Source organism: Tenrec ecaudatus, chromosome 3, assembly GCF_050624435.1.
Source record: "Tenrec ecaudatus isolate mTenEca1 chromosome 3, mTenEca1.hap1, whole genome shotgun sequence".
Taxonomy (NCBI): domain Eukaryota; kingdom Metazoa; phylum Chordata; class Mammalia; order Afrosoricida; family Tenrecidae; genus Tenrec; species Tenrec ecaudatus.
Genome location: NC_134532.1, coordinates 168,782,560 through 168,797,571, shown reverse-complemented (window position 1 = coordinate 168,797,571; position 15,012 = coordinate 168,782,560). Strand labels below are relative to the sequence as shown.

The window sequence follows — 15,012 nt, the reverse complement described above, 5'->3', positions numbered from 1 at the left end:
AGGAGAAAAGCCAGTCAGGGTGCAGTGTAGCAACAATGAAACATACAACTTTCCTATAGTTCCTTAATGCTTCCTCCCCCCACTATCAGGTACCAATTCTTCCTTACAAATCCAGCTAGACCAGAGGATGTACACTGGTACAGATAAGAACTGGAAACACAGGAAATCCAAGACAGATGAACCCCACAGAACCAATAAGGAGCGTAGAGCTACCAGGAGAATAAGGGTAAGGTGGGGTAGAAAGGGATAACCAATTACAGGGATCTACATATAACCTCCTCCCTGGGGAACGGACAACAGAAAAGTGGGCAAAGGGAGAGGTCAGACAGTGGAAGACATGGCAAAATAATAATAACAAATTATCAAGGGTTGGGGAGGGAAATAGGGCAGGGAGGGAGGGAGAAAAATGAGGAGCTGCTATGATGCTCACCCTGCCGACACAACTGCTGGAGCCAAAGTGGGTGAACAAGCAAATATGGTGAAGAAAGCTGATGGTGCCCAGCTATCAAAAGAGATAGTGACTGGGGTCTTAAAGGCTTGAAGATAAACAAGCAGCCATCTAGCTCAGAAGCAACAAAGTCCACATGGAAGAACACACCAGCCTGTGTGATCGAGTGGTCCTGAAGGGATCAGTTATCAGGCATCAAAGAAAAAAAATCATATCATTGGCTGCACACCTCCATGATACGATCGCTGAAGACAAATGGGTGCATAAGCAAATGTGGTGAAGAAAGCTGATGGTGCCCGGCTATCAAAAGAGATAGTGTCTGGGGTCTTAAAGGCTTGAAGGTGAACAAGCGGCCATCTAGCTCAGAAGCAAAAAAGCCCACATGGAAGAAGCACACCGGCCAGTGCGATCACAAGGTGCCAAAGGGACCAGGTATAAGGCATCATGCACACAAAAAAAGATATATGTGTATATATATATATATGTGTGTGTGTGTGTGTGTATGTGTGTATATATATGTATATGTATATATACCATATTGAATGAAGGGGGAAGTGCAGAGTGGAGACCCAAGGCCCAAGTGTTGGCCAATGGAGATCCCCTCATAGAGGGGTTTAGGACAGGAGATGGGTCAATTAGGGTGCGAGGTAGTACCGATGAAGAACACAGCTTTCCCCCAGATCCTGGATGCTTCCTCCCCCCAACTACCATGATCCGAATTCTACCTTGCAGGACTGGATAAGGCAGAGGTTGTACACTGGTACATATGAGGGCTGGAGGCACAGGGAATCCAGGGTGGATGATACCTTCAGGACCAAGGGTGTGAGGGGCGATGCTGGGAGAGTGGAGGGTGAGTGGGTTGGAAAGGGGGAACTGATTACAAGGATCCACATGTGACCTCCTCCCTGGGAGACAGACGGCAGAGAAGGAGGGGAAGGGAGACTCCGAATAGGGCAAGATATGACAAAATGACGATGTATAAATTACCAAGGGCACATGAGGGAGGGGGGAGAGGGGAGGGAGGGGGGACAAAAAGAGGACCTGATGCAAAGGGCTTAAGTGGAGAGCAAATGCTTTGAGAATGATTGGGGCAGGGAATGTATGGATGTGCTTTATACAATTGATGTATGTATATGTATGGATTGTGATAAGAGTTGTATGAGTCCCTAATAAAATGTAAAAAAAGAAAAGAGGAGAAAAAAAAGAAAATGATTAGGGCAGAGAATGTGCAAATGTGCTTTATACAATTGATGTATGTATGTGTATGGACTGTGATCAGAGTTGTATGAGCCCCTAATAAATTGTTTAAAAAAAATGAGGAGCTGATACCAAGGGCTCGAGTAGAAAGAAAATATTTTGAGAATAATGATGGCAACAAATGTACAAACGTGTTTGACACAATGTATTGATGTATGAATTGTAATAAGAGTTGTACAAGTTCCCAATAAAATGATTTTTAAATAAAATAAAGAAATAAAATTTTTAAATGGATTGCTGTTAAGCTGGATATTCTAGGCATTAGTGAATTAAAATGGATTGGTGTTGTCATTGTGAATCAGGCAGTCATCTGGTTGACTGTGCTCAGAATGACACAATCAAGAGGAATGGCTTTGTGTTTATCACCCACAAGAATATTTCTATATTGAAGTACAACACTGCCTGTGATAGGAAAATACCTATCAAATTCAATGAAATCCTATTGTTCAAATTATTCAATTTTATGCACCAACCACTAAAGCTAAGGATGCAGATATTGAAGAATTTTACCAACATCTTCGATCTGAAATTGATCAAACATGCAATCAAAATGAATTTATAAGTTTAGGCAAGTGAAACGCAAACGCTGGAAACAAAGAACAGTAACTGGAAGAAAATATGACCATGTGATAGAAACAAAGCTGGAGAAAGCCTGGTCAAATTTTGCAAGACCAATGGTTTTCTCATCGACGTTTTTTCAACAACACCAAGCGTGACACGTGGACTTCTCCAGATGAAATACACAGAAATCCAGTTGACTACATCTGGGAAGAGACGATGAAGACGCCCAACCTCAGTAACTACACAAGGTCAGCAGCCGACGGTGGGACAGACCACTGCCTGCTGCTGTGTAAGTTCAGGTGGAAGCTGAAGGAGATAAAAACAAATCAACAAGAGCCAAAATACAGCTGGAGTACTTTCCAGAACACCTGACTTTTGAGAACACCTCAAGAACAGGTGGGCCGCATTGCGCAACACTAAGGACAACCGACCGGATGGACTGTGGGATAACCTCAGAACTGCACACATGAAGACAGCAGAAGGTCACTCACAAGAGAGGAGAGAAAGAAAGGCTCAAAGAGGATATCAGCATAGACTCAGACACCTGCTCCTAATGGTAGCATAGCTACGGCATCTGGAAAAATGATGCAGTCAAAGAGCTGAAGAGAAATGTCAAAGGGCAGCTCAGAAACACAGAGTAAAATATGATGATGAATTGTGCAGACCTAAAGTTAGAAAACCAACCAGGAAGAGCACATGCAGCATATCTTCAGCTGAAAGAACGCAAGAAAATATTCATGCCTCAAGTCACAATATTGAAAGATGATAAAAGACACAGGAGGCACCATATGAAGATAGAAAGAACACAGAGTCAAAAAAGAATGAGTCAGCATTCACCCATCGCAAGAGGTAGCACAAGTTCAAGAACCAATGGCATTGAAGGAAAAAGTCCAAGCTTCCCTGAAGGCATTAGCCAAAAATGATGCTCCAGAACTTGATGGAACACTAATTGGCATGTTTCAACCAACTGACGAAGCACTGGAAGCTCTCCCTCAGCTATGACAAGAAGTTTGAAAGACAGCGATGTAGTCAACTGACTGGAGGAGATTTGCATTTATCCCCATTCCAGCAGAATGCCCAAATGACAGAGCCCTATCACTAATATCACATGCAAGCAAAATTCTGCCGGAGATCATCCAACAACGGTTGCAGCAGTCCATTGACAGGGAGCTGCCAGAGGAGCAGGCTAGACTCGGAAGAGCATGTGGAATGAGGGCTATATATCAATACTGATGTCAGATGGATCTTGGCTGGGAGTAGAGGATAACAAAAAGATGGTTTGTTGCGTTCTATTGACTATACCAAAGCATCCAACTGTGTGGTTCATAACTATGTGTGGATCATAACTGTGTGGATCATAACTATGAATAACCTTGAGAATAAACGAAATCCCAGAACACTTCACTGTGTTCCCGTGGAACCTGCACCTAGGTTAAGAGTCAGTTGTGAGCAGAACAAGGGAATACTGCATGATCTAAAGTCAGGAAAGGTTTGTGTCAAGGTTGTATCTGCTTACCATATTACTCAAGCCGGATGCGGAGCAAATCAGAGAAGCTGGGTGACATGAAGAAGAACGCATTATCAGCACTGGAAGAAGGTTTATTAGCAGCCTTTAATATGAAGGTGACGCCAACTTGCTGAAAGGACGACTTAAAGCACTTGCAGATGAAGATTAAAAACGTACAGTCGTCAATATGGACTACAACTTAATATAAAGAAGACCAAATTTTCACAACCAGACAAATGAATAGCATCGTGATAAATGAAGAAAAGATTGAAGATTTTTAAGGATTTGGTCTTGCTTGGATCCACAATCAATGCTGATGGAAGCAGCAGTCGGGAGATCAAATGATATGATGCATTGCATTGGGTAAATCTGCTGCACAGACCTCTGTAAAGCGTTGAAAAGCAAGGAGGTTACTCTGAGGACTAAGGTGGGCCTAACCCAAACCAAATCACCCCATATGGACGTGAAAGTTGGACATTGAATAAGGAAGACTGAAGAAAAATAGAATCATTTGAATTATGGTGCCCAAAAAATATGTTGAAAGTATCATGGACTGCCAAAAGAACTATCGAATCTGTCTTGGAAGACGTACAGTCAGAATGCGCCTTAGAAGCCAGGATGCTGAACCTCATCTCATGTACTTTGCACATGTTAACAGGAAAGACCAGTCCCTGGAGAAGGACTGCATGTTTGGTATAGTAGAGGGCAGTGCAAACGAGGAAGGTCGTTGATGCAACAGTGAGCTCCAACAGAAGGATATTTGTGAGATAGCCCAGGTCTGGCGGAGTTTCATTCTGTTGTACACTGAGTAGCTCTGAGTGAGGATCCTCTCGATGGATAACATAGTAACGTAGTAACAGTCTACTTCAAGAATTTATGAGACTCAAATGAGAGCCTTACAAAAGTGCTCTGTATTCTGTAAAATATTTTAGATCCATAGTTATTTCCCAATAGATGTCCACTCTTTTCTTAAAGCACTTGTTAAAGAATCTTTAATAAGTTTTAACATAATTAAATAATCTTTAATTAGTTATTAATATGTCTGTCACACACACTTTCTCATTTGAAAGTTGTTTTCGACACTAAGAATATTTGCTGTTTACAATGACGGTTGAAAGAAGTGAGGAACATAATTAATGTCACTGAATTGTAGGTACGAAGGTTATTGAGATGGCAAGGATTTTGTTTCCTACATGTTTATCACACTTTAAGAAATATTAATGGTTCCAAATTATGTCCTATCATTCTTTGAATCTGTTGTTGTTCAGTGCTGTGGCGTCATTTCTGACTCACAGTGACCCTGTGTACAACCAAGCAAAACACTGCCTGGTCCTGAGTCACACGCATGATTACTGCTATGATGGAACCCATTATTGCATGTATTGTGTCAATCCACCCCGCTGAGGATCTTCCTCCACTTTGTTGACCTAGTTAACAGGAATGCTATCGTTTGCCAGGGACTTGACCCTCTTGATGATGTATTCAAGGAATATAAGATGAAATCTAGCCAGCCTTACTTCTTTATTATTATTATTATTATTATTATTATTATTATTAATCATTTTATTGGGGCTCCTATGAATCTTATAACAATCCATCATTCAATGGGATTAAGCACACTTGTACACATGTTGCCATCAACATTTCCAAAACAATTTCTTTCTACTTGAACCCTTGATATTAGCTCCTCCTTTCCCCTCCCTCCCACCATCGTGAGCTTCTTACCTTGTCCGTTGTCTCCCTTCACCCACCTTTCTGTTATTCGTTGCCCTGTGGCTTTGGGATAGGCTTTGGGTCTCCACTCCAACCTCCCTTTTTCCACATCAATATAATTGTTCACCTTGGATCTTTTGAAACCTGATCCTACTAACACCTCATGATCACACACGATGATGTGCTTCTTCCATGTGGGCTTATTTGCTTCCCTGCTAGATGGCTTCTTGTTTAACGTCAAGCCTTTAAGACCCCAGACACTATATACTTTAATAACCAGGCACCATCCGCTTTCTTCACCACATTTGCTTATGCTTCCATTTTGTCTTCAGTGATTGTGTGGGGAAGGTGAGTATCAAAGAGTGCCAGGTTATTAGAACAAGTGTTCTTGTGCTAAGGGAGCCCTTGAGTAGAAGCCCAGAGTCCATCAGGTATCTTAATATTTAACATATAAATATATGTACATCTGCCTCTATTCCTTTCATGATAAATTAATATATTTACATGTGTGCTTGCCTATAGCTACACCTCTTACTTCTAAGAAGCATTCTAGCCGTACTTCCACGATACAGGTTCCACGATACAGGTTTCTGTTTCCCCAGGTACTTTCAATTTTCTTCTCAACATCATAATTCAAAGCCATCAATTTTCAATCTTCTTATTAATTCTCCAGCATTCACAAACATATGAGATGATTGTAAATACCATAACTTGAGTGAGGCCCACCTTATTCCTCAAAGTGGCGTCTTTACTCTTTCAACACTTCAGGCATAAAAGATCCCCGTCGTGGAAACCTTCAGGGGCGGTTCTGCTCGGTCGTATAGGGTCACTGTCAGCCAGAATCCATTCGGTGGCCGTGAGTTTGAGGGAGTTTTGGTTTTTGCTTGTTTTATCTTTTAGTTTTGTGCAGCAGACTTTCCAAATGTATTGCATCCTTTGATTTCCTACCTGCTGCTTCCATGAGTGTTGATTGTGGATTCAAGTAAAATGACATCCTTGAGAACTTCAAACTTCCCCATTGGTTGTCATGCGGTTTGCTTGTCTATTTATGGGGACTTTTGCTCTTCTGACATTGAGTTGCAATCCATACCAAAGGCTGCAGTCCTTGATCTTCATAAGGAAGGACTTTATGTGCCCCTGGCTTTCAGCAAGCAAGGTTGTGCTATCTGCATATTTCAGGTTATTAATAAGCCTTCTTATCCTGATGCTGTGCTCATCTTCAGATAGTGCAGCTTCTTGGATTATTTGCTCAGCATACAGATTGAATAAGCATGGGGAAAGGGTACAACCCTAAAGCACAGCATTTTAAACCATGCAATCTCCATCCCCTTGATCTATTCCAATGACTGCATCTTGGTGTCTGTACCGGTTCTGAGTTAGTTCTATTAAGTGCTCTGGAATTCTCATTCTTCTCGGTGTTACCATTGTTTGTTATGATCCACACAATTAAAATGTCTCTGCATAGTGAATAAAACACCTGCTTTCAGCCAAGATCTATATGTAATGATAGCCCTTGCTCCATGTCTTCTTCTAAATCTGGCTTGGATTTCTGGCAGCTCCCTGTCAGTGTACATTCAATGTAGACTACAGTATGAGTATTCAGTATAAATAGATAAGTATACAGATGATAGACACATGTACATAATTTAAATTTTGTAGAAAATAGGGAGGGATATATACCATGCAAAAACCTATCTCTGGAAAATATTTGAAACAGAAAGGTATGTAAAAGAAAGTATTGCTTGTACAAATAAAATATGCAAATCAAGACCAAGACATACATTTGTAAGTATTGCCAGTTATTGATTACATATTCATACAACACTGTCTCAAGTCTCAGACACCCACACAGGCAGTTCTAACATGTTCTGTGGGTCACTGTGAGTCAGAATGGACACAACGGCAAGGAGCTTAGTTTTAATTTGGTCTCACATTTACTTCTTTTAATTTGTTTCCAGTCCTGTTTAGTAAGTCCTCCACACACACCTTTATCAGAACCTGAAACAACCTTACCAGACAATGGCTCAGTTTCACGGTCCATCCATAGTCATGTCTATTGTGCCTTGAGAAGTCTTGAGTGTACCCTTTATACTTCATTAACCACCTTCTTTCTAAACTCAGGTTTGTTTTGTGTCATTTGTCGTTTATGTTTTTAACTTAAACTTAAAAAAAAACATTATTTTACGCTAAAGGAAGGGATCATGTTACCAGCAAGCATCTAAGACAGATTCCCTCCAAGCATGTACAAGTAGTTTCTTTTCAGGACTGATCTTAGGACTCATATCTCTTAATATATAAGGCTGAATGAATCAATGTCACTGTTTCATCTGCCTTTCTGTAACGATCATTTCCTACGCTGCGAATGACTTCAGAGAGGCATTCTGGGACAGATGACCCAAGAGAGAAAGGCGATTAATAAGATATCCCCCTTTTACCCCAGAAATTCTTATGAAATGGAACCCTATCTTCTACCCAAATCCAACACCACACTATTCCCCTTTGCAAATAAAATCAGTTACTTCTATTTTTAAAAATGTGTTTTGAGTATTGATTTTCTAGCACTAACAATTTTTTTTCTTGGAAAACTTTTGGTCATCCTTCATTACCCAACTCAAATGTCCGCCCAAGTGATATGAGGGGTACCGCCTAAAAAAAATCCCAGAAGAACAAAAAATGGAAAAAGCTCCACCTGACAGAGCTTTTGTAGTATGCATTTTTCCCCGCGAGGTGATCTTTGAACAACTTGCTCTGAGTTAGTGCACCCGGTGGCATCACCTGGGAAGGTTCTCTCTGGTCACAGTGAATTTTTTCATAAAAGCAGTTTTTGCTTATACCTCGTTTTCTGTGATGGCCAATTTAAGAGAACAGCATGTGACTATGAAGTTTTGCCGCAGAAACTGTTGTGATATTGAACACGGCTTACAAGGACAGCACAATGGGAAAAACTCAAGTTAAAGACTGGTTTCCTCTTTCCAAAAAAGGTGAAATGCCAATTGATGACAAACCTCATTCCGAACATCTGTCAACTTCCCAAATAGACGAAAATGTTGACAGTGCACTTGCGCTCAAAGACCAACAACGGACCATTGAAGAGATGAGCAAGTTATTTGGACTATCTTGGAGCTCGGTTCAGTGAATTTTAACAGAAGATTTGGGAATGAGAAGGGTCTCTGCAAAAATTTGTAACTTGGGTCTGACTGACCAGGAAAAAGAGCATTGAGGGAAACATGCCATGCTTTGAAAGAAGAGCTCCGAAGCAATCCAGACTTTTCCCCAGGGTCATTACTGGTGGCGAGACATGGTGGTATTCTTAGGACCCCAAAAGCAAACGTCAATCAATCCAGCAGAAGACACCATTGTCACCTCACCCAGAAAAAGCTCATCAAGTGAAATCAAAGATCAAGGCGATGCTCATTTGTCTTTTTTCTGTGAGGGGATAGTGCATTTGAAGTTCATTCCACCAGGTCAGACTGTTCATCTTTTTATTTAGAGCTTCTGAAAAGATCGCGTAACACTGTGCAACAAAAAAGGTCTAATTTGTGGCAGACAGGTTTTGCCACCACAATAATGCAGCTGTTCACACAGCCATCTCAGTGCTCCAGTTTTGGGGGAAAACAGCATGACTCTTTTGCCCCGTGCACCTTACTAACCTGACCTCATCCCTTGCAACTTCTTTTTGTTTCTGTGAATGAAGAGGTACAAGGAAGGACAGCAATTTGACAATGTATCAGAGGTGAAGACCATGACGCGGTTGGATATATAGGTCCCCTCCTGCCCTAAGGGGATGAATAACAGAAATGTGGATGAAGGGAGACAATGGACAGTGTGAGATAGAAATAATAATAACGATATATAACTGATCAAGGATTCACAAGGGTGGGAGGGGGGGAGGGAGGGGGAAAAAGAGAACCTTATACTAAGGGCTCCAGTAGAAAATGTTTTAGAAATGATGAAGCAACAGATATACAAATATGCTTGATACAATTGATGTATGGAATGTTGTAAGAGCCCTCAATAAAATGATTTTTTTAAGAGGTGAAGAAAAACAAGGGAGGTGCTGTCAGCCATCCAAACATATGAGTTTGGAAAATGTTTCCAAGAATGATATCACAGATTTGACAAATGTATTAAGCATAATGGAAAGTACTTTGGAGGTGATAAGGTTGTTTTGTAAAAAAAAAATAATTAAATGCATAGCTTTGAGAGGGAAAAAAATCCATTTTGGGGGGTTACCCCCTTCTATGTTTTTTAGTTTTAAGCTTTTTTCTTCAATTGAAACTCAAAGAAATAGGCAGAAGCTGAATCTTAACCTAGGCAGGTAGTTGAGTTTATAATAATTGTTGTTAAGACAGAATAATGATGAATAGATATATTATTTATGTAATAGAATGTACTTTGTATATACCAACAAAACAAAACCCACCATATACTGTAGATATTTTATGCCTTATCTAATTAATGGAACTCTCAGAGGGCTTCAAAAAGTTCATGGAAAATGGAATTAAAAGATGAATGCTTTCACAAACCTTTAAAAGTCCCCTTATATTAGCAAAGATATTGTAAGATGAAAACTACATGTGCCAGCTATGTAAAATGGACTTCAAATGATCATTCTAAAGTTTGCATGTAAATAATAATTCATATACATCTAATGAATATCTATTGATACTCACACTTAGATGTAGCCATATGGACTATTGTTTTAAGAGAACTAAGAAATTACTCTTCTTATACAATAGTAGAACTTCACATAGCATCTTACGGCCATGTGTTTATGCGGATTTTTCTGCCTGGAACACAGATATTAGATCTAATTCATCCCATATTCCCACCAACTACCATAGTCCTTCCGAACAGACACCTCTGAGCCAACTAATGAAGGTCAAATTATTTTGTCCTTTCTGTGTCTGCTGCTCTTGGTCTTCCTTGTCATTTGATGTTGGTGGTTTGTCTGTTTACAGAATCACATGCCGTCACAAGTGTCTACAGAAATCAACTTCATTGTAGTAACTAGGACTAGAACACTGTCAATGTAGAAAGCAACAGAGTGAAAGGCTTTTTAATTTACTAAGCACCAAGGATTGGAGGGTGTGATTTTATTTTTGTCTGTGTGAGTCATAAAGAAAAAGACCTAGAGAGGCTGTAACGTTGGTATGTACTAGTCAAGAAATGGGTAACTCTTGAATTTCATGTCTGTGCCATTTGCATATTGTAACCATTTTCCAGGGAATTAAGACCATCTTTCCTCTCAAAAGTTCATCAAGTTTTCAAAGAACTAAATGGTGAAAGAAGAAAGGGGGGCGAGCATCAACAACAACAACAAAACACAAACCTTGTGTCCCAGAGAAGTAGTGTGAATCGCTAGTCAATACAAGAAGGAGATGTACTCTTCCAGATTAGTTATACGAGTTTGTAGTATTGTTCACATTTTTGGTGGAATAAAGATAACATTTCCCAGTCACATTGCCTCACCAGCACTAAGGGCTAGTCAATGACAGCAGAAAAGTTTTATGTTCTTTGTATATAAATTTAGTCTCCAAGTTTCCAAAACATTGGTGAGTAGTCCCTTGAGGCACCAAAATTCTCCCTTTGAACAAACAGTGTTTGTGAGTGCTCATTCATAATATATCATTGTCTTGGTACATATAATAAAACCAAACAAAACCACTCACCAAAAAGCACCTCACATCGAGATGAATTTTTAAGTAAAATTAAAAAATAACTTCAGATCTAATTAATAATCATAAAAACATTAGTCAAACTGGTTATAGACGGATGAAAGGCCATAAGGGAGTCATTTCATGCCTCTGACTCCACAATGTAAATAGAAGTTCCAGATGTGGAGAAAATTAGTCCAGTAACAAAGCAATACATCAAAATATTAGAATTTAAAATTGTCTATGCATACGTACGACTACATTTACATTTCCTTACCCTAAGAAAATTTGACCTTGCTTCACCCTAAAGCTATTTCATTGTCTGTTACTTTTAACTGCCAACGGAAGTTATTGAGAGGGAATCCATCCCTCACCTTGTCTCCTCAAGTACATCGTCTCAGCCTTGACCCTGCCCAATTTTTAATTACACCCATCTCCTTGTCAACTCTCTTCTTGAAATATAGTTTTCATCGATGTTCAGGACACTGTGCTCTTCCACCTACCCATCTAATGTTCTTCCCTGGCTTAGGATCTGCTGTCCCAACACCAGTCAAAGGGAGTCCTCATCCCCGGTCCTGCCAAGCATCTCCCACGCTCTGCGATGACTAGCTCAATGACTTCATGATCGTGTGCTTTCAATTACCTTTTTTATGAAGACAACTTGCAAAAGTGCCATCTCTGGCTGTGATTTTGTCCTGGTTCCAGACGCTATTCCTTCCTTGACATCTCTGTGTCTGTGTTCCACCGATCTCTTAAACTCCAAGGATCTCAAACCAAACACCCGGTCTTTGCATTCCCACACACACCCGGTCTTTGCATTCCCACACTGCCTCCATTAGCTTTTCCAGGTGGGGAGTTTCCCAGGTGCTTATATTCTGTACCATGGAGCCGTGTTACTCCCCTGCCTCTCTTTCCCGCCGGAATCCAATCTTGTCTATAGTTTTTTTACATCTGATATCTAGCCCTTATTTTCATTCTCTTGGCCACTAATCTAATTTATGGGCATCTTATCTACATTATTTTCCTAAATTATTACAACCTATCCAGCACACTACAGCCAAGGTTATTTTCCTAAATCACAAGATTGATCTGCCCTATTCCTCTGATTGTATAGAGCACAGTCCGGTATCCTAAGCTTTATTTCAAAAGCTTCATACAACAGATGTTGCTCAGTCCTTCGCCATCTTCATGATAATTGGTAGCTTTGAACTCAGAGTTGTGGCCACTGTGCCTTTTACGTGACTTGTTTCTGTCCTAGGATAAAAACATAATGGTGCAGTGCTTAAGTGCTTGGCTACTAACCAGAAGGTTAGTGGTTTGAACCCACTAGCCGCTCTGCAGGAGAAAGATGTGGCAGTCTGCTTCTGTAAAGATCACAACATTGGGAATCCTATAAGACAGTTCTACTCTGCCCCCAAAGAGTCAGAATCGACTTCACACCAAAAGGTCTGTCCTAGGGAACTCCTCTTTCAGCATTACACCAGACAATATCCTAATGTGATCTATGGAGTTGCATTGGCTAATTTTCTTTTTTTCCTTTTTTGTTAATCATTTTATTAGGGGCTCATACAACTCTTATCACAATCCATACATACATCAATTGTGTAAAGCACATTTGTACATTCATTGCCCTCATATTCTCAAAACATTTGTTCTCCACTTAAACCCCTCGCATCAGGTTCTCATTTTTACCCTCCCTCCCCACTTCCCCCTCCCTCATGAACCCTTGATTATTTATAAATTATTATTTTGTCTTATCTTGCCCTGTCCAACGTCTCCCTTCACCCACTTTTCTGTTGTCCGTCCTCGGGGAGGAGGTCACATGTAGATCCTTGTAATCAGTTCCCCCTTTCCAACCGACCTTCCCTCTACTTTCCCAGTATCGCCACTCACACCACTGGTCCTGAATGGATCATCCGCCCTGGATTGCCTGTGTTTCTGGTTCCTATCTGTACCAGTGTACATTCTCTGGTATATCCAGACTTGCAAGGTAGAATTTGGATCATGATAGTGGTGGGGGAGGAAGCATTTACAAACTAGAGGAAAGTTGTATTTTTCATCGTTGCTACATGGCACACTGTCTGGTTCGTCTCCTCCCCGAGACCCCTCTATAAGGGGCTCTCCAGTGGCCTATAAATGGGTTTTGGGTCTCCACTCCGCACTCCCCCCCTCATTCACTATGGTAAGATTTTTTTGTTCTGATGATGCCTGATACCTGATCCCTTTGACTACTAGTGATCGCACAGGCTGGTGTGCTTCTTCCATGTGGGCTTTGTTGCTTCTGAGTTAGGCCGCTTGTTTACCTTCAAGCCTTTAAGACCCCAGATGCTATATCTTTTGATAACTGGGCACCATCAGCTTTCCTCACCACATTTGCTTATGCACCCGCTTTGTCTTCAGTGGTTGTGTCAGGAAGGTGAGCATCATGGAATGAATGAAATGGCTAATTTCAAATATCATGGCAACATGGGCACCATTACAGTAGGCCACGCTGACATGTAGATGGTAGAGTTTATCACATACGTGTACATACCCTATTTCCAGTCATAGTCAGTCCATTGCTCACACTTAGAGCATGATTTTATTTGATTATCCTCAGGTTTATATACTTAATGTGTTCTCCATATTTCATGGGAATGAACTTTACCCATTGTATGCTTATAAGTCGGGTTTCCCTGTAAAACCAGACCCAAATAGCCCAGTAAGTTTCCTTGACCTTTGCTTGTCCCCATATTAACAACTGTCTCCTTCCCAGCAACGTTCAGGATTCCTTGGGCTGGAAGCAACCCACAGGAAACAAAAACTGACCAGGGGTCATGTTGTGAGTTATGATTTACAGCCTCAAAAACTCTCTGGGGCAATCCTGCTCTATACCATAGGGTTGAGGTGGGTTGGAACTGGGCAGGGGAATTGGTTCGTTTGATTTGAAATACACGTCTCCGATGCAGCCAGTTCCCTCTACTTTACCAGAGAACCACCAAGTTCACCCTAGTCCCCAGAAACAGAAAAGATCCTTCCACCACAGAGTGTGAGGGCTACTTCTTCCTTTGGGTACAATTGTTGCAGTGAACTTGCTTCAGAGAGTCAAATATAGATGAGAATCTCAAATATTGTCATTTCAAAGAGCCAGGTAACTTATTCTTCATGAACTCAGCGTTGTTAAACTATTTTAAGCTGTTTCAGTCAAAGGTTCGATATGCTGTAAGATGGCCCTGCATGTGGATGCGTTCACCCTGATTCCGGGCGTCCTCCCAAACTGAGAGCACCCCCAGTATCACAAGCTCGTAAAGTGGCCCCACCCCTGAGTATTCCAATAGCAATTCAATATTTGACAGCTTGAAATGTTTCTTTCCACACCAGGAAAAAAAAAAAACAACAGTCTGAAGTCAAAGTCAAGAGGTCTGGTAAGAATTCATTTTGATAGAAAGAATTACAGTTTTCCAGCTCTTAGCTTCAAACAGGAGATTAGCTTTTTATGTTTCTTGCAGCAACGCCCCACCTCCCCCCCTGCCCCGCCCCCCCCCCCCCCACACACACACATTACACACCTATTTGTTCTGAGGGACGCTTAGGGTCAAACACCAGCCTGAAGGAAAGCAAAGTCTGCTTAGGGGAGACTGGGATTGGGGGTGGGGTGGGGAAACACAACAACCAAGTTTCAAGAAAGATTAATCATGGAAACCGGTTTCTTTGATCTAGAACCACTGCTGACCCCGAATGTCATACGGGAGGGTGTTTTTCACCCTGCTCAGTTCCTGAAGTTAAAAACCAAGTTCCTTGTAATATGCAGACAGCTCCACCAGATCCAGTTTCAAAACTCCATCAGGGTCAAAACTCGAGGATCTCAGACTATGTTGTTATTCGGAGCC

At 41.0% G+C, this 15,012-nt stretch overlaps 1 protein-coding gene and 1 pseudogene across 1 annotated transcript in view; one reads left to right on the top strand and one right to left on the bottom strand.

The window, feature by feature from the left end:
* Positions 1 to 2,221, bottom strand: part of KDR (kinase insert domain receptor) — a 60,812-nt gene extending 58,591 nt beyond the window's left edge. Inside the window, exon 1 of the mRNA XM_075543581.1 lies at positions 2,216 to 2,221. Within this exon, the coding sequence (XP_075399696.1) occupies positions 2,216 to 2,221 (6 nt within the window). The remainder of the gene's footprint in view (positions 1 to 2,215) is intronic.
* Positions 2,222 to 2,482: 261 nt separating this feature from the next.
* LOC142442456 (RNA-binding protein PNO1 pseudogene) overlaps positions 2,483 to 15,012 on the top strand; it is a 91,008-nt pseudogene continuing 78,478 nt past the window's right edge.